The sequence below is a fragment of the Dysidea avara genome, chromosome 2 (assembly GCF_963678975.1).
Source record: "Dysidea avara chromosome 2, odDysAvar1.4, whole genome shotgun sequence".
Classification (NCBI taxonomy): domain Eukaryota; kingdom Metazoa; phylum Porifera; class Demospongiae; order Dictyoceratida; family Dysideidae; genus Dysidea; species Dysidea avara.
Window position 1 is genome coordinate 44331164 of NC_089273.1, and position 21625 is coordinate 44352788.

Below are 21625 nucleotides of genomic sequence, written 5' to 3' on the forward strand. Positions count from 1 at the left end.
TTCCAAAATGGCAATACTATCTTGTGTATCCACAACTTTGGCTACAGAAAATGATATACTCCAGCAGATTATGCTGGCATAATTTAAAGCATACAGTACGTAACCTGAAGCATTAAGCTTGATGCCAATATAATTATTATTAGAGGATGATTTTTAAACATTTAAATAAATGTGCCACACTTGCACCAGAAAGAATGAAAATAATGAGCACAATCATAGATAATAGAGTAAAGGGATAGGAAACGCAATAACGTGATGTCACAAAATACGTACATTTCTATTGGAATTCCGTGTAATACGTCACGAACATACTCGTTACGCTTGCTGCGCTTGTATCAAAGAGACAAATAGTTGTAACAACAGAATTTTGTAACCAACGACTGTGAAACTTCGCTACAGTGAACTCAAGTAAGTAATCGAGGGAAATAGGATGGTACCAACCCTCAAGGAAGTTATATGCAAAATTAAAGGAGATTGAAAGTGAAAAAAACCGCCCAAAAATTACTTTAAACCACTTTACTTTCTTCGTAAATATATTCTATCCTTTTAACTGTGATAAACCTATTCCTTACCATTTAACAGAGGGAACCAGAGGAAATATCGGAGCAAAACAGGAACTGTTGCTTGAAGAAATGACTAAGTATCTTCCTTTTTTAACCAAAAGTTTAAACCACCTTGCAGTACAACGCAACGGTAAAAGACTGTGTTGGTGACACGCCTAGCTTACCACAAGATTCGAAAGTGGAACCGGCTATAAAAGAAGCGGTATGGACGAAGCATGAAGGTACGATGAGCGAAAGTGTGACAGCGTGTAACAATCACGGTTAATGCGATACGCTTTGTTACTAAATCTACGGTCTGAATTCTCTCGCCAAAATCTCTCACATAGGCCTAAATACTTAGTTGGATTACTATTTACGCTGCTTAGAACACTAATTCTCACAAAACTGTCTTGTCCTTTCAAGTCACGCGTAACGGAAATCAAACCGGAAATAGCTTGCGTTTCCTATCGCTTTACTCTATTATCTATGGCACAATTCATATTGTTATGCTGAAAACATGTATTATGACTAGATAAACTGTTTTTTGGACGGTTATGATTGAGATACTCTAATAAAGCAGTCACTTAATCTAATACAGCAGTCAAAAATTCTGATATACTGAAATACAGTCAGTGCTCAAGCATAACTTTGTGAATGCATAATTGTGAGCATAATAGGCTTAATTATTGAGCACTGTTCAAAACGTAACTGGTAAAACTTTGGGCATAATTGGCTGGAGTTTAGAAATGGTCAAAAAATTTGTTCCCAAAATAGGGAAGCCCAAGAGCTCCACATTCTCACTGACACATTTGATATTGGTGGGATATTCAGTGAAAGGATAACCATTTTCACATTTAGTTCACATTTAGTTCACATTCAATAGTTCATATTTAGACAGATAATATATAGATATATAAAGACACACGGTATGTCGTGCGGCCAAGAAAGCCGGCACGCCACACCGTGAGTATATTTACAAGAAGAAACAAAATGCGGTATTCACGCATATATAGCTCCGTGCTCTCTTCTCAAATTGGAATCATTTTTATATTGCAAACGCCTTCCACCTTCAGGACCCCACATTCCAAATTTGAGCAAGATTGCTTAGCACAATCGTGAAATATAAGCCTTCAAAATTTGGCTTAATTTCTTAGGTTTATTTTTCTACTTCGTTTAAGGGCTCAGGGGGCTTAGATTATTCTTTTCACACACATTACAAAAACTAATGTAACACTTTTACAACAGGAATTCTCTATGCTACAAATGTGATGTGGTACACTTAGCAGTGCAACATCACACTGCAAAAGTGTGCTGACAACTCGTTACTGCATTCCACAAACTGTACAGCTTTAAAGTTGAATACTGTAGTAAAATGTATATGAAACCTATATGAGCAAAATATACTTTATATTGTGGGCTTTAGTGATCTCCTGTGGCTTACAATTGAGCCTCTCCTGTGGCTCTCAATTGAGACAAACTGAATCCCACAATCAAAACTGTCTCTTGGTGATAAGGTTCTTATACATTTTGAAAACCTTACATAGTAAGTACTAGTGTTATAGTAAGAGCGAGAGGAGGTTGGATGCGTTTTACGTGCTACTTAAATATATTGCTCTTAATTAATAATTGCATTCTTTTGTTTGGTATTTCACGTGACCCTCAATAGTCGTCGCAATACTAAATTAAGAAACGATGGGGTTCACTTAGATATTCTTTCACGTAAGCTTCAAGGCAATGTACTTTAATTTGTTTTCTAAAGGCACTCTAGATTTCGGATGAAATTAATAAATTGTGATTTGATGCATACAACTTCACCAGACTTGTCAGGTACATTTTCTATAATGAAACAATGACCCTTCACTGCGTTACACTGAGATCGCTGTATTACCCTCCTCAATAAAACAGATTTTGCTTAATTTATTTTATTGCAGCTTTAAACTCTGGCTTTTTTTACCAGCCTAATCAGCGGGGTTGACTGGGGTTTATCACGCTGTTAGATTTAGAAATACATAAGCTTTCAAATGTACTATAGTTTTAATAAAATTGTCTTGAAATGAATATTTTACAATGAAAATGTACAGCTCACGTGAACACGTCCAACCTCCCCTGAGTAAGAGCTAATATGAAACTTTGATATAGTAACCATAATGATATATTCAACTACCACAAAGGATCTTGGACAAATACCAGTCCACATTAAAAGCACCCTCAACCACATCAAAGGCATTTAACTTAAAAAATGAATTTAACAGCTTAAAACTAGTAATTTGAAAGGCTTAAAACTACTTAAAAAGTACCTACAAATACTTAAAAAGCTACTTTGAAGTGTAACATATTAGTTGCAACACTGTAAGTCGTGCATTACCTGATATGTACGTACTTGCCCTCGGACATCATGCGTACATATCAGGCAATGCACTCCTTACAGTGTTACCACCATTACTTGTAAAATGCAAATGTGTAGCTCAATTGTCTTGAGCTTTGGTACACTTTAAGAATGTATTGCTGCACAATCACGTTCCAAGTTTGGTGCAAATCTGATTAATATTAATAGAGCTGTGGACGGTTATTTACATTTAAAAAGGCCAACTTGTCATACTTACAGCTAGGGTAAATTATTTATGGGAATAACTTTAAAATCAGTATGTATATAGGTTAGCTATCATAGCTCAAACCTTTTGTGGTTTAAAAGAAATCACATTGCAGGGCCGGTGGAAGCACTATGGCCACTACGGCAGTGGCCGTAGCAGATTTTCACAGCCTAAGGCAGTCCAATGTGAGTGCATGCCTATCTAAGCTAATATAGCTACACACATAGCTCCGTAATATCAAGGAGAAAAGATCCTGACCGCATGGTAGACTCCTGTAAGCGTTCGAGCGTAAATCGGATAGCTGCAGGTTCGAGGCCACCCAGGTCCAGTCATGGATTTTTTCTCCTTTCTGCAACTTTTCAAACACACCTTAAGTAGCTAATGTCTTAGTATCTAATGTCTTAGTATCTAATGTCTTTGAGCTCTTCTTATTGACTTTTGTGCCCTCTTGATGCCAAGGCAGAGTAAGACATCCTCTTTTGGATCATGAAAATGTCTTCTATGTGTTCAAGGCAAATCCCAGCAAGATATATGTACCTGATTGTGTTATGGGACACCTTCTGGGTGAGAGAGCAACAGAAGTATGTTGTTAGATATACACTAATAATATGTTTCTAGACAGACACTAACCATTTTAACCTTTAATGCAGTAAAAGGATATGCAGCCGACTTCACGTTACCACTTACTTATCCTCTATTATATTCGCGCGCTAATGATCGAAGCACGTGATGATTAGTGTGGTGGACGTTCTTCCAGCTCTGCTGAGAGGTAGGTTATTATTATTATTATTGGGGGTACAGGTAAGAAGGCAAAGCCTGTAAAAACCTGATCAATTGTATACACGTTTTTTTTACAAAATATAGCTAGAAATGTAGTGTGACAGCTATGGGAAGTTACAAAAGTCAGTGTATGTACGAAGCAATATCTTAAAATCAACTCTTTTAAAGTGCTAAAATTACTTCAGAATGTGGTTTACAAACACTAACAATTCGAAATTTTCCTGGGGGGCATGCAACCCCCCCCCTCCCCCCTTATACGCTCATCACAATCTCTGAATCATCACTTGGTTTGTTGCCTGACCAGCCACTAAGAGCTTCCACCGGCCCTGCATCGACAGCTGCAGAGTTACAAGGCAAAAACCAAATATCGGTAAATCGCTGTGTTGAAAGAGTCTAATAGAACAGTCTCCACGGGGTAAAAATGTTGTATAAAAATGTCTGAAAACAAGTTACTGACCAGCGTTCAAACCAGGGGCCTCCATACTGAACACCCAAACCCTTAAACACTGAGCTACTGCTATCATGGCTAATCATCTCACTTTATTTCTACTTTATAAATGAAATTTCTAGCTAAAATCTGCTCAATAATCAAGTTCATAATTTCATAGATCTACCAATGGAAAATCTTGAATTGTTCTAGAACATTCTACAAAAATTATGAAAGGATATATCCGTGTTGTGCGGCCAAGTACAGTCAGTGTGGGCAGGTGACATACTCCTTTTACAGAATTAGAAAATGCCGTTTTCATGCATCCGTTGCAGCCTATTTACAGGTGAGACCCGGCCTTCAATATGCAACAGCTAATGATGAGAATGGAGCTTGTGTAGACGTTTTTGCTTCAGGATTCTGGGGAGGTAAGCAAACATCTGAAGGCATTTTTTTGATGTCAAAGTTAAGGCTATTGCATCTTTATATCATGGTAGCTACCCAAGTAGCTATCCTCACTGTAGTTTATTGATGTTTTGATCGTGAGAAACAGTGGAAGTATGAACAATGAAATTGAGATAGATTCTTTTACCCCACCTGTATTTTCAACATTAAGGGGTGGTATGGGTCATGCTGATCAGTGCTATATTTTACAGAAGACTTTCCCTCCTTGTCTCTTTTTAGGAGTAGTGTCATATAATTCTGTGATGTCAGGGTGGTGGCAAGGGGTGCTGGTAACCCTGGGAATAATAATAAAAGATCTAATTTAAAAAGTTTTCAAGTATCTGTAGCTCCATAGTGCTTAAACGTAAAAACCATTTCTGCAGAGGAAGCTTCCTCAGGGTAGGGAATTTCCCATTCCTAGTTTGAGTCGAATCTCCCCAACTATCATTGGGGTATATGCACCTTCAAAATCCATCTTATTTCAGTTCTTCATATTATAGCCACACAGTCTTCGATGATTCTTGTAGTAAAGGGAAAAAAAGTTAAAAGGAATTATCAAGATCAACCATAGGCTGACCATGGAACTTGCAATTACAAAAAGAAGTGATATCCACACAAGCTGTGAAAAAAGGTGCGGCCTTAAAAGGCCTGGGTAAAAAAAGTTGTGAAATCAAAGGTGGCGGCCAACAAATGGCTGCAATGATGTTCATGATAATAAATTTAATAAATGGCTGTGCATTGTTACAATTTATTAGTATTAACGTCATTGCAGCCATTTGTTAGCCGCCACCTTTGATTTCACAACTTTTTCATCCAGGCTTTTTAAGGCCGCACCTTTTTTCACAGCTTGGCTGTTTTTGTGCATATATATATGAAGGCCATGAGATGAGAAATAAGCTAAGCTAAAAACTGCAAAAAAGAAGATTTTGAACCGAAAAAAAATTCTGTCATCTTAATATGTACCAAAGATATAACTTCAGTAAATGATACGCTTGAAAACATCAATAAACTTCAACAAAACCAAAGAAAAAGCAAAGGGACAAAAGATCACTATGTTATACTCCAGAAGAGGCCATGATAGAGCCAATCTCAACTGATGGAGAGGAGCAATGATTTACCCAAGCCAAGAGTTCATAATATAGATATATTTAGGAGAGTGTCCAACACTGTATTGCCCCTTCAAAACGCACTGCGTAAAAATGTTATGCAATAGTCATCATCACCAAAGGTGTCAACTTGCTTCAAGACCTATAAGGGCCTTGAAGTGCTTGCATGTCTTCGCTTTGGTATATCAACGCCTATCAACAAGTCTTTCCCTGTGAAGCCATGTGTTGGAGTTCACTGAAATTATACTAAAATATTCGGATATGTTACACAATATTGCACAATTATTAAGCAGTATATATTGAAGGGATAATACAGGTGTTGGATACTCTCCTAAATATATATTATATTATTATGAACTCTTGCCCAAGCAGAAATCCATCAGCAATACATTTTTAAAAGCGGAATGGTTAACATTCATTGAAAGCTCTCTTCTAAATTATGTCTTCAATACATAGAGCAATATGCATATTGTGTCTCTAATAGTTAGTTTCAGTATTTTAATAGAACAGTCACATGTGTATACTAGTGTTGCTTTAGTTAACTATAACTAAAACTAAAAGTAATTTTAGTATGGCAAATATGTAATAGTTAACTAAAACTAAAACTATAACTAAAAAACAGCAGAATAATTTACTAAAACTAAATCTAACAAATTAAGAAAGATAACTAATACTATAACTAACACCAAAAGATTTCTTATGCACAACTAAAATTATAACTAAAACTAAAAGGTTTTCATGTTTTTAACTAAAACTATAACTAAAACAACAGAGACAATATAACCATAACTAAATCTATAACTAAGAAGGATTACTATAACTAAAACTGTAACTAAAATTATTGAAGAAACTAGCTATGATTATAACTAAAACTAAAACTCTTTATTAAAACAACACAGACCACTGCACGTATAAGTTCACATGTGTTCTACAGGTGGAACAAAGCACAGAATGAAACTGTACTGCTATAGCATCCAAACATCAATATAATAATAATATTATGCTATAGTTTGTGACCTGATAGTGGTTTAGGTACTATAACTAAAACTAAAAGTACTTTTAGTAAGACAAATATTTATTAGTTAACTAAAACTATGACTAAAAGCAAATCCGCGTTATAACTAAAACTAAATCTATAACTAAAATACAACTGAACATTTTAGTAAAACTAAATCTAAAACTAAAAAGAATTGGAAAAGATTACTAAAATTATAACTAAATCTCGAAGGTTTTCTTATGTACAACTAAAACTATAACTAAAACTAAAATGTTTTTAGAAATGTTACTAAAACTAGAACTAAAAGATTTTCACATTTTTAACTAAAACTAGAACTAAAACTAAAATAACACAGAGAATATTACCATAACTAAATCAATAACTAAAAGGAATTAAGAAAAATTACTATAGCTAAAACTAAAACTAAAATTATTGACGAAACTGACTTTGACTATAACTAAAACTAAAACTAAAAGCCCTTACTAAAACAACACTAGTGTTTACATACAGTACGGTAGTACTATATAGGGATCATGGTTTGCATTTAAAAAAATACTAACCAGAAACCAACTTTTCAATACCTTGTGCCTTGGCAGTTTTGGTTAGGCATGTGTCTATTATGCCGGAATAATTTCGGGAATATACACTGCTTGAAGGTTCTTAGTTTACTAATTTGTTAAGATTCCTTACTGTAGATATACTGATAGTAAAGTGTCAGTAAACTTAAGTATATGGAACATAATTATTTTACTAAGTTTTAAACTCTCAGTAAAACATCAGTGAATGCGGGTTTACTGAAAAACTACTAAAATAACAAACAATTAACTGTTCCATGTACTGGGGATATACCACTGTAGTAAACTAAGATACTTCAAGCAGTGATAGGTACTGAAAAGCATTGGGGAATATTCCGGAATAATCAGATGAATTCTAAGAATAATTGGTACAAAATTATAAGTTTTTGTTGTGGTGCAGTGTAAAAATCTTTTAGATTTACTACCAAAACAGTGCAAGCATAAAAAGGTGAAAACGATCGAGATACTCTAATAGAGCAGTCACTTACTCTAATAGAGCAGTCAACTTCGAGTCCATAATTCTAATAGAGCAGTCCCTTGTTTAAAAATCCTAACAAAAATACTAATTTGGCACACATATTTGGGAATAATTTGAGAATAATAGGTAGACTCAGGAATAAATTTGAGCATAATAGGTGAATAAAAAAAGAAGTGCCAGAAAGAATAATAGGAAGATTTTGGAGCATAATAGACTTAAGCCTAGTTTTGGTTAGTTAGAATAAAGCTCAGAAGTGTCTTCAAAGCCAAAAATGCTTTCTATATATGTTGCTACAGAATTTTGAAACAGATTCATTTAACCAAAGTTCTACTGACTGACTAACTAACTGCCTGCCTGCCTTCCTGATGCCTTCAGACTAGCATACCTCAATAATGGCTAAGGCTATGGGCTTTTTTACTGTTAGATGTTGCTTCAGCTGGACAGGTGCTTTTGGGCATAACATAGTGCATACAATCTATACATCATGGACTTTTCTTTATTCTTCTTTGTGTCCTATTTCTTGGCACTTACAGTGCAAGGTGTTGATTCCTGCTAGTTAGCGTGTGATGACTTTCCTACATTGGTAACAGAAATTGTCCGTATTTTCCAAATAGCAATTGAATTGATTGTGGAGGCAGTTCTCATAATGTTCTTCATTTGTGACTGGATTTTGGAAAAATGATCCAAATCGCACATTGGAAGTTTCGAGATAAATGGTTTTAAAAAATTCAAGTCAGCATAACTTGTCAAGGATAGCAAGCACGCGTACAAAATTTACACAAAAGATGTATCATTCTATTACCTTTCAGACCACTTCCAGTACTTGTAGCTGCTTGCAAAGTTTCCCAACAAATAAGATAGAAAATCTGAGCAGTTGGACAAGCGAAGTAGTATCACGAGTGCTCACAAAGTGGTGGAGGGTGGGGGGTGGTGGAGAGGGCAAGAGATAGACTTCAAAATGGAGGCAAACCATGATTGGAGTCCAGATACGAGATTACAGGGCTGTGCTGGCTCCATAGTGGCTGATATGGAGCAAAATCAAAGAAAGAATGTCTGGCCAACATTATCAGGCCATCCACCAGTATACCACTAATTCTTGCCAAACCAGACCCTTCACAGGGCCAGATACTACCATTCGATATCTCTACACCACCCAGAAAAGACGTCTGTTAAAACCAGCCTCAAGTAGTTTGAGTAGTACTGAGTGTCAAAACTAGTAATACGATAGTGTGGCTATCCACTGGTGGTGTTAGTTTGATTTTGGCTGATGTATTTGGATCGATTTTGTAAAATCTTGTTACATTTGTAATGCTGTGTAACAGGCTGATGCATAATGGGTCTATAATTTAGTAATTTATATGTAGTACTTATGTAGTACTAAGTCCCCTGTACCAAAATAAGACTTCTGAATACCCTGAAGATTTAGTATTCCAGATACAAAAGAGGATTGCAGTAAAAGTTCTTGATCCCAAAGGGCCCTCTCACGTACAAATTTCATTATAACACCAGGCTGCATTATTAGAATAATTATGTGGCTGCTCTATGAAGCTGTCTCTGTATTAGGAGCATTTCAAGAGGCTACAATTGTTGGAAACCAGTCTTGTGAAATTGGTTGCACTTATTTGGGACAAAATCACTATGTGAAATGTAGTGCCCAATTATTGAAGACATTCTACTGTCATGCAAATAGTTAAGGGCCTCCATTTCCCCCCCACACTATATACTCTTAATTAAAGCTTCATTGCAGAAGTACAGTGTGCTGTATGTTTTTAAATTGGGCAATTAATGTGACCAAGTGATATTGGAAATGATATTTCCTTTCTTACTGCAGTTGTGCATACATAAGAATTCTATGTACTGTTTTCTGGCTAGTGTGAAATAAAACATCCAAAATCATGTATCCTTCCCATGTGGGTACATAGTTAATCCACATTACAGTGTGTTTTTATTGTTTTAAGTATTGTGACTCACTATCCATTGCAGCTACACATATACATTTTTCACAAAAGGTGAAGGTTTTCATAATGATTAATGTTGCTTGTCAGTTTAACCCGGTCAGCAGGTCTTACCCTGTTGTGAGCGGGTTGCCACCGTCAACAGATGGTGGTTGTTTTGGTAGGTGTGCAGGGTTCCATGGATTCTCCTATGAATTCTCAAATAGGCCTCCCTTTCAACAATTTTACATGATGTATACAGCATGTTTTACTACAAAGGCTTGGAGGTAGGAATGCTTGGGGATTCTAACATTCTCTGAAGCCACAAGAATTTCCGCATGCCACAATGTTCCTAATAGAAACCCTGCACTGTCACACTCTGAGCTAGCCTCAAGATGGAAAAGACAATGGAAAAAATGGGGGATTTACTAAGCTCCCTGCTGGGTGCATGCTTCACCTCCCCACACCCCTGTTATTAATTTTATTTTATTATTTTATTTTTTGGACAATACATTACATTAAATCCCACCAAACAATCCCTTTGTGATTATCATCTTCTAAAAATACCAATGAGATAGTTGGTAGAGGGGAGTGGTATGGGTGGGACAAGATTCGCTATGTCATGTAGCACCATGTGTTCTAACATCTCTCCACGCGCCTTTTTCTTGTAACGCATGTGCAATGTTATTCTCCAATTATTGCCAACCCTTCTCACGTGTGTGCCTGCCCAATCTTTTCCCTAGTCATGGTGGAGCTTCGGGTTAGTCACTATCATAATACACTCACACATGCTTGACTGCAACATTAACCTAGTTTAACTAGTTAAACTCCATCCAAGGTAATTTTTGTAGCTTTTCCCACTATGTGTGATGAGTGTTGCTGTATCACGACTCCTCACAAAGGGGTGAATAATAGTGATGGTAAGGTGAGGGGTTAAAATGGACAGGGAGAGTAATTGAGTCACCAGGACATAAAATCCAAAGGCACTTCAAAGGCTAAAAGTTTACAAAGAGTATAATCTAACACTTTGCACAACTGTCCAAAGTGTTTGCACCCTTTCCAGGTCTTCTTTCATATTTATATAGAGCACCAGAAAGCCATCTACCAAAAGCAGACCTGACAAGTTGAAGGCTAATTTAGTGTGGTAATTGTTAGCCTGATAGTGCAGCAACTTTGTGTTGGTGCTATTTGTGGTAATTATGGTTGCTTTTGCATTTGCAAATTCCATGTAGTTAAATAATTATTATCAAGAGTTCATAATAATTATATATATATATATATATAATTATATATATTAATACAACATCAATATCGTGTCCTGTACAAAACACCCAATAAGAGGCGGTGGTATATATTTGATATACTACAGCAAACTAGCCAATGAACGCTGTATAACATTTGTTCTAATCTTGTTCGGTGATATCCGAATGTGATAGGCTATATATTTTCATCTCTATGGTTACGATATATCACACTCCAGTAGTAAAACACGTATACAATGAATACAATAGACCTTGCAGACTTCTTGTCTTCGAACCTTGCAACGTTTGTGCGTTCCGATGAGGAAGACGAACTGGACCAGTTATTTAGCAGTTTAGCTGAGACAGAATTGGACGCGTCTTTAATAAGGAAGCAATATACCGCCAGCAATAACACTTTAGAGAGAGCAACTACTGCCAACGAGATTTCCGGCACTATAGAACCCACAACAACTCTCAGCATTTCTAATAATGACGTCGCTAGTCAAGTCGCGTGCCCTAGTCATGACGCTCAAGACCACGCCCAAGCTATGAGTTCATTCGCCACAGCTAGTAAGTCAGACTTACAAACATTTGCTGACAAAACAATAAATTATAACACCACAAAAACTACGTTAACTTGGATAAAAAGATTTGATACATGGAGAAAAGCTAGAAATATACAGGAGCGACTTGAGAATATTCCAGTGGATCACCTTGATGAAATATTGCAATTCTTTTTTGCTGAGGTCAGGAAGAGCGATGGGAGTGAGTATGAGCCAGATAGTCTTCGTACAATGTTATCTTCACTGGATCGATGGCTGAGAGAGAAAGGCCAAAAATACAGCATTATTAAAGACAAGGCCTTTGAAGGATGCAGGAAGGTACTGAATGGTAAGGCTATATCAATGAGAGAGAAGGGTATGGGAAAACGTAAAAACAGATCAGATGCACTGACTTTGGAAGAAGAAGAGCAATTGTGGGAAAAGGGTGTATTGGGGTGCACAAATCCCACCAGTCTGAACTACTCGATATTCTATACAATTAGCCAGCAATTCGGTACTAGAGGTTGCCAAGAACACCATCAAATAAGAGTAGAAAATCTAAAATTTGTAAAAGATGTGTCAGGTAAAACTGTTTATGTTGAATAGGTGGAAGGAATTACTAAGACCAGGCAAGGTGGACTTGTTAAGGAAAGCCGACAACTACCTCAGCGGTTGTACTACCAGGGTCATGATCAATGCCCAGTTAAGTTGCTGGAACTATTGATATCAAAGCGGCCTGATGAATTAAGGAACAGTGGCCCTCTTTACCTTAAACCTTTAGACACACCAATTAATGAAGTTTGGTACACAACTCAACCCGTTGGTATGCATACCATTGACACATACATGAAATATATTGCCATGCAAGGTGGCTTAGACCTTACTAACAAAAAATTTACAAACCACAGTGTTAGAAAAACAACAGTCCGTAAACTTCAGAAAGCAGGGGTCTCAAATGACAAAATTGCAGCTATCACAGGTCACCGCAATGAGCAAAGTCTTCGAGCATACTCAAATGCTGATTCTGATGATCATCAAGGAATAAGTGGAATTCTCAGCAGCATTAGAAGTCATTATCCCTTTCAAAATGTGGCAAACATTCCACAGTCTCACAGTAATGTACTTCAAGCAAACAGTCATATTGGCTCAGGCCCTTTCTCATCATCAATTAATGATAAATATCACCTTTCAAACTGTACTGTATACTTTGGATTTCCCAGTACACCAGCAATGGAATGGAGACACCAGGACAATCACCTAATCAGCCCTATAAAAAACGCAGAGTGATAATAGACTCAGACTCAGACTAAACAATCTTATAGTGTATATATTACTGACAGTATTTCTTGTAGAAATGGGACACATACAGTGTGTATATATTCAATGCTGGACATTGATAGACTCAGTATATTGAAGATATTGATATTCTAGTAATTAAACGAGATGTTGTATTAACATATTATACTACAGATATGGTGGTATTCGAAATATATACCAAAAGATATACATATTTAGGAAAGGGTGCTATAGTGCGAGGCTAGTTTGTATATCTTTTGGTATATATTTCGAATACCACAATATCTGTAGTATAACATATACACATATATATATATATATATATATATATATATATATTATGAACTCTTGTTATTATGTAGAGTAATAAAACAAGGTACATGTACACACATTGATGCAATATATATGATGAGATAATGTTCAATTACTGAGTAAACTTTTTTTAATGTTCATGTATATAATGCATATTCTATTATGCAGGTTAAATGGACTACTAGTGTAGACCTCTCCAAAATTCATTTAAGATTTCTTGACATGGTGGACTCACTGCTATTACATTTGTCATCTGTGGACAAACTTAAGTTCAACCTAACAGAGGAATTGAGTGAATTGATAGCTAGTGACTTCCACGATCTTTACTTTTTTGATGAAGTAGTATTAAGAAAATTACACAACTTGAACTCCTATTTTCTCCTAAAAGTACTTTTACTGCCATTTATAACTTGGCTTGATCACTCTATTTTGAGACAATTGATATTGGCAAGTGAAAGCAGAGAGGCTTTAGCTGTTTTAAATCACTTTGATTCATTAATTGACTACTCGCAACCAATCACATCATATCCTATTCCAGCCCCATCTCAACTGATGATCCCACTTGATGATAGCAACTACACAATAGTGGCTACAAAATGTGACTGCAATCTTGAAAAGGCAAATCTTCAAGAAATAGTGAACATCAGAGATGTATTGAGAAAACAATGGGATATTACTGCTTATGCTATTCAGCTCATTGCTGTACATGTTGAACATAGGTGGCTGTATTGGATGGTTCCAAAATGTATGTTACAAATTATTGAAGACATAGCACCTTATATTCAAATTGAGTTGTGGAAAAATGGAATAACGATGATTTCGATGTTTTCAAAGAAGCTGTTCTCAGAAGAAAGTGACAGTAGTTTCATGGATAATAGTCCACTTAGCCTGTTAGCTACTAAGGTATGGGTACCCAAATTATATAGTGTGTGCATGCGTGCGTGCGTGCGTGCGTGCGTGCGTGCGTGCGTGCGTGCATGCGTGAGTGTGTGTAGAGAGAGAGAGAGAGATAGAAAGACAGACAGACAGTTAAATATATAGATTTCACTGCATTTAAGTTTTGCATGGGTGACATCAAACAAAAAAGTGTACTTTATTTCCATAAAGTTTAGTTGAAGTGTGAACTGTAACTACGTACCAACTGTAGGTTAATGCTTCCACTATACTCTAACTACATGAACACTAAAATAACACTTATAACTCATCCACCGTCTGTTGATGGCGGTTGTACGTAGTGTGCAGGGTTCCATGATTGCTGATTGCACTGATCACAATCATCATCCAGAACTTTATCCAACATATTTCTTTATATACTTACTACTATACCTTAAATACATGTTTGACTACTGGAGCTTAGAAAGCCAGTCATCTTGGGATTTCCTAGTTTGAAGCCACAGGAATATACTGGGCCACAGAAAGGTGATAACCTTTCCTTCCAAGTCACACAATTTAATAGAGATTAATTTCAGCAATCGTATTCATACAGAATGCATATAAGAAATATACATGCCTGTTGCACCACTATGTTTGTTAGATGTATACAGATGAAAAGATGAAATAATATTAAGTGTACGCATGTGGGCGGGTGTGGAAGCTACTGGTCTGAAGAATAGGAGACAAGTGCATGTGACACTTTTACTAAGGACTCCAGCATTTTGCGAATGTAAAGCTGATAAGCATTACTCTTCCATCTCCCCATCATCTTTGTATCAGTGTCTGTTATGTCTCTTTTGCTGACGTTGCTGCTCCAGTCCGGAAGCTGTATGTGTTATACGAAGTGTCATCCAACTCTGATTGCTTGAGGGTATCTGACAGAAGGGATCTGAAGTTTTGTTGTGAGAGGGGGGTGTTGCCACTGTGAATGAACAGGGGGCCTGGTCAGAAAATTATTGAGGTTTACGAGCGTTACACTAAACAGGCCCATTGTACACTATAAGGAAGTTGGAAATGATCACCTGGACTATTAGCTAGGTAACTCTCACCTGGACTAGTGTCAACATATTATGTAAGTGTGTAACTAACATATGCAAGCTACCATGTTAACATGTTTTGTGTGTTTGGCTTCAATCCAGTACATAAATAATTTAAAGCATCGCTTTTCTTGTGCTTGCAAATGATCAGCACTTGGTGCTTGGCACTAATAAAACACTTAGCTTTGCCTTATGCTTTACTATCCATATAGTGCTTGCAGCAATGCTTTAACGCAAACATAAGATGTGCTATGATAGATGTTCGAACTTAATATGTGACCCTATTTTGAAAACCATACATTTGGGCACACTGGCCTATTTTCTTTTTTTATAGTTAAAATGAAGCACTGAGTGGGTATCTACCTTGTGTGAAAATTTTGTGATGATACATTGAAGCATTCCAAATATATGGCTAATTTACTGTCTAATACATAACAAGCCAACTTTTCACTATCAGCTAATAGAACTGCATAGTGATTAGGTATAATAAATTGATGACAAATCACAAAGATCTCCATTTTTACAATCTAAAATGGATGAAAAGAGATCCTTGAGACTTTAATCATGTGTTTGTTGTGCTTTTCCTCAATTAAATCACTGTCTAAAGACAAGAAAATGTTTGGTTTTGGGAATGAACAAATCACCCAATTTGTAAGTTAATTGCTGACCCACGTATTGTGAAACTACTACATGGTCTGATAAAATTGAGTATATCTCATAGAATAAAGAAGCTATGGTTGTGAAATTTCACAGCAAGAAGGCTTAATAGCTGCTTTATCAGAATATGCAAAATAGTTAATTAAAAAAAATCTCTGAAAATTTCAATTGAGTTTTGCCACAGATTTTTCATGTGCCCAAATGTATGGTTTTCCAAAATATGGTCACATATTACATTGTACATTAATTATTTTGAAATTGTGCCTTTAATGACTATATTTTCTCAGGGTACATCACTACACAGGGAGCTACTGGCACTTGATAATGAATCCATTTTCAAGCAGTACAGAAATATTCAGCATATAAGACTTGCAAGTGAACTATACAATGTAAGCATTGTAATGGCAATGTGAAATACACGTAATACTAAGTACTATATAGATATACTGTAATGTAGCTGGCATTCATGGCTGTACCATTATACTCACATTATACTGGCATCTAAGCAGAAAATGAATATTTACGGAGATATTCATGCTTGTCATGCACTTTTAATATGTAGGAGCTCAATAAATTGATGTCATTTTAGTTGGATGTTAACTGTGAATGGTCTTACAGTTTGCTTTTATACATTATAACCACTCTGCTTCTTGCATATACCTGTTGTAAACTTAGTAAACTAGGCCGGCTGTAAACTTTGACTTATTTTCAAGTTTTCAGTACTTGTAGAACAGTAAAAAGATTGTACCCAGCCCTTTTCAATCAATTGATGCATTGTATATTTTATTCACCTTGTATATGCACCTACAGTACGTAGTATAATTTGTGGTTTATGTCTCAACTTCAGCCAGTCCTATGTCTCATTGACTTTCACAATTACATAATTGCTATCCAGTAAACATAATGCAAACATTTTGCACACCTAGTGAAACCAAATACCCATCATCATTAGCTGCGTACTTATAAAGCTTCCCTACACACACTACTTATTTCACATTTCAGCTATCCTCAAGCAAGTTGGTTTTAAACTGCATGTTTTTGGTGTGATAAACTTCAACACCCTTTTCATATTATTGTGCACAATGGAAATACCACATACCATTATACACCCATGGATATGTGCATTACACCTACTGGGATTGGAAATATAGAAGTGGGTACATGTGTTTATGGTTTTTGGTGCTTTTAATTAGTGCATAAAAGAATGTACTGCATTCATTCAATGGTTCGAAGGGTGCATCATTCGAATGACATAAGCAAAGTTCGAATTTTGCGCATGCACAACCTGGTCATATTAGCTTATTAGCGAGCAGAAGACCATAAGAATCTCATCACGCTATGAATAATTTTCGCCATGGGTAGTTACGCTTGAGACACTAGAAAGTAATGGAAGATTGTGTCTGACAAGTTAATTAGCTCGCACCACGAGTGGCCACGTCCACCACTAATCATGAAGTGCAGTTTATGATCATGAGTATGATTAAGGTACAGGGTAGAGGCTCAGCCTGTATACCCGATCAATTACATAATTACAACAATAACAATATCTATGTAAAAACAAATTTAGAATTAGTTGGGACAAGCTGTAGAAGAAGAATATTCAGTTGTGTACTACTGTAAGGTCTTTTAGCAGCAGCTACATCTTACTTTGTGTTTTCTCCAACTGCTATATCTTGTTAAACAGACGAATAACAGTGTCAACACGAGAAATTCCATTTGCCAAAGGGAACCAAAACAAAAACTGGATTAAGCTACAATACACTCAAAATTTTTCCATCTACATAATATGTAGCTATAGCACCATGCAATATTCATCAAACCTTCGAATGTTGCATTCAAACCTTCGAAGCATAAAATCGACATTCGTTTATGCATTACTTTTAATTAAGCTGTACTGGATAAATTGGAATGTACCTGTTGGAGGCCATGCATTTAACATACAAAATTGTTCACAAGTGGAAAATATGCAAGCCTTTATTTAACCAAGTCAGATCATGCTCTTGGCAGATATGGAGAAAATAATGAAGTTTACAGTCAGCATAAACATTGTACTGTATAAACCAACCCTCATAGTAAAGTAGTTTAAGCAGACTTTGCACAGAATATCAGTAAGGCAAAATATGGATAACATCAAAGGGGCTATGACATAATAGTGGAAAGTTGTACACAAATGAAAATGTAAACTACTTCCATTTCTGATCCCAGTATGCAAATTATTATATCTACAGTATGGTACAGCATACACTGAAGTAAGAAGTTGTAAGAATATTCAGATCCATTTACAATGTCTTCTATGTAACTAATACTTTACAGAATGACAAACGTGCAAAATTACTAGAGGCTGCTATGGCTGGTGATGTCAGCACTTTGGAAATGTTAGTTTGTAGTACACAATTAGATGTGAACACTACAGGAGGCCAGGTTAGTAATCGTAAATATTTTTTTGTAAATTTCAGTTGTGATGTATGCACTACACCTGTAGTGAAGATCAGAAGCACCGTGCTGTGATATATAACTGATATACCATAGCAAACTATGGTAAATATATATATATATATATATATATAATACACCATGGCTACGAGGTGTATTATTTCACTTTACACCGTTGATAAACCCTTGGCAAAATACACCAAAGTAAGCTGTGGTTCATTATAATATGTAACATGCGTCTATAGTAGCTTGCACTGCTTAGCATACTAACATGACCTAGGTGCAATGTTATCTGCTGCCACCCATCATTGAAGTTGTCAGGTATATCTATAAAATGAATTGTTGGATTCTTACTGCTTGAGCCGGCTTTGGCAATTGAGGTATCCGCCGTGGGCTAAGACGAAATGATGACTGCTATATTAGAGTACTTAAACATTTTATTAGAGTATATCGATTTTTCAAGTTAGCAGTATGTTTGAACTCCTAGAAACAAAAAACAACAGCAAGATTTCATTCTTAGAAGGCTTAACACGATCTTTTAGCTAATTGAGAAGTGTTACATTCCCTTCCACCAAAATTATTATTATTGTTGACTCCCAAAATTATTATGCTTGTAAACATCCTATATATAATTCTGGAATTACGCTAAACTTCTAATTATGCTGGCATATATAGGTGCAGGCTTCCTTACCATCCATATGTGTATAACTTCACATGTTCTAGGAATTCCTTACCCACGTGGTAAACAATTGCAATTCTCTAATAACAAGCTCCTAAAATCAGCCTACGATTGCTTAGTTGGCTTGCTTAGTGTATTGTACTGTCAATGAACATTTGTCTCATTCATGAATATCTATGTAATCATGAGTAGATGAGCATGGCATTGCTTAAGACTCTTAAAAGCTTAATCCTGACCATCAGTAATTCTATTGATTTCAATCACTAACAGGTCACTATAAATTGCTACACTATAAATTGCTACACTATATCTCTGATCGTTTCATCTACTGGAGTGTGGAATATACCAATTATAGCACTATGATTGAAATATATGTACACTCCCTCAAGTGCTGCATGCACTCAGGATCATGCAGTCATATCCGTTGCAAGCATGTTATAAACACCACTTTCACACCTCAGATCAAAGGAAAGTCAGTGCATATATATATTACAAATTGCACTTGTTCAGGCAGTTAATGAGATATACGCACTGTAAACAGTGCTTATATTTTGTTAACTCAAGATATTGCACAGTTGAGTGTGCATAATATCATATCACATTACCCATTCAAAAAAATCCTCAGATTTCTTTGATGTCCCTTTCAGTTTGTGCCAATACATAGTCACACATCTTGAGATCGATTGTTGGATTAAGTTTTTTAGTCATATTCTCAAAGCATGCTGAGTAGTTCCTTTGACTGAAGTGTAGCTGTTTTCAATCCAGGTAAGTTCTACAATACAGTTTTGAGAAGTTTTAGACACCTGTTTCAATGTTATGTAACACGCGCAAAGTAGATTGAACCATTAGAGGTGAAGTGGTATTCATGCACGACTAATTTTATTAATGGATATAATTTATTCACGATGTAAGACAAGCCCCTATCGCAGAGACTCACAGTACCAAAGTCAGTGTTCATCCCCACAGATGTTCTTCCTCTAAGGAAGCTGCTAAACAAGTTCATTCTCGTCTTTCTCCATCCCTCCAGCGAGCTATGTATCTGTACACGAGATTGGCTCATCCTTGTGGCTGACAGCCATCTGGGTTTTCACCTCAATTATCAATAGTTTTGGGATGCTCTACGTTTATGGTATGGCTGGAAACTTATCAATGTTCTTGGTCATTGTGTATGTGGTTCATCTTTTAACCTGGATCATGCCATGATTTGTCAACATGATTGCCTTACCTTCGTAAGGCATAATGAAATATGAGATCTTACTACTGAATGGCTTAATCAGGTGTGCTTTGATGTTATGATTGAGCCACCTTTGCAACTACTTTCTGGTGAGGCTATTGTCCAACTGACTGCTAACAAACCAGATGAAGCATGTGCCAACACTCACAAACGAGATTTTGTGGAAGGAGGCAGGGAGTCTTTTTTGATGTAAGGATTTTCATCCTAATGCACCTAGCTACCATAATTCCACTACTGCATCCATCTACAAGTGGCATGAACAGGCTAAAAAGTAATAGTATAGTGATCAGGTTCACAAGGTCGAACAGGCTTCCTTATACGCAGTCTTTGCAACTACAGAGAGTATAGACAGAGAGGCAATCATTTTTAATCACAGATTTGGTGATCTATTGTCCCGCAGGAACATACTAACTTATAGTAACAAGTACACAGAAAAATTTGGAATTTGCAACTAGAGTATAGACCATAGCACACCGATCAAGCACAATTTGGGATATAACACTTCTTATTTTTTTACTGTGATTTAATATCGTGCACTACTCCAGCTTGTTTCAGTAAATTTTATCGATATGTGACCCGGTCTGCGAAAAGGGCTCTTATAGCCTTTCCAATTATCCATGTTTGGCTAATCATAACTCCTAATCTACTAAAGCTATCATCATGTAATTACACCCACAGCTACTGCCAGGTTAGGGTTGTTGAGTGACCAAATTGTAGGCTTGTACCATATTCACCAGTCAAGTTATGGGTTACCATATATATGCAATTGGAAAGGCTATAAGAGCCCTTTTCGCAGACCGGGTCACATATGCTATGGTCCCTACTGTAGTTGAAAATTCCAAATTTTTCTGTGTATTTGTTTGTTAACTTTTTTTGTAAAGTATTATTCTATGACTGGTGAACCCGCATCTGAAATGGCGCCGCGCACCCCAGCTATATCAATAATTGTCATCTGAAAAGTGAAGTATCCATTATACTTTGTTGTCAGCTATGTTCAACCTGTTACGTAGCATTTCAGATCTATAGCTGTTCAAAAATCACCTCTGCAATCCATGCATACTGAAAGAAATGGTACCGCGTGCCCCAGTTATATTCTGAAAAGTGGAGTATCCATTATGCTTTGTTGTCGGATGTGGTCAATCCATTACACAGCAGTACGAATCGAGAACTGTTCAAAAAGCACCTCTGCAATCAAAACAGCCACTGTGAAAAATACGAACGATTTCCATTACGAAGGGAAGCCATCATGTGCTATTGCCAAATCAACACTTTTGCTGTCAGCAAAGATGAATGGGACACAAAGGAGGACAGTGGTAAGTCCATGAAGAATGCATTGTAAGTACTGCAGTATGCCAAAAGGCACCTCTCGGGCCGAAGCGATGTTGAA

General features: G+C 36.4%; 2 protein-coding genes across 3 annotated transcripts in view; both read left to right on the forward strand.

Moving 5' to 3' along the window:
• LOC136247441 (uncharacterized) overlaps window positions 1-21625 on the forward strand; it is a 248238-nt gene that overhangs the window by 101908 nt on the left and 124705 nt on the right. The gene's annotated exons all lie outside the window — the stretch shown is intronic.
• The window catches only part of LOC136247440 (uncharacterized), a 145412-nt gene that overhangs the window by 66585 nt on the left and 57202 nt on the right, over window positions 1-21625 (forward strand). For both annotated transcript variants that reach the window (XR_010697545.1, XM_066039159.1), the window contains exons 9-11: window positions 13434-14168; window positions 16180-16281; window positions 18206-18313. Coding sequence is in view for 1 of the 2 variants with exons in the window: in XM_066039159.1 (XP_065895231.1) it covers window positions 13434-14168; window positions 16180-16281; window positions 18206-18313 (945 nt within the window). In the remaining variant the exon portion in view is untranslated. The remainder of the gene's footprint in view (window positions 1-13433; window positions 14169-16179; window positions 16282-18205; window positions 18314-21625) is intronic.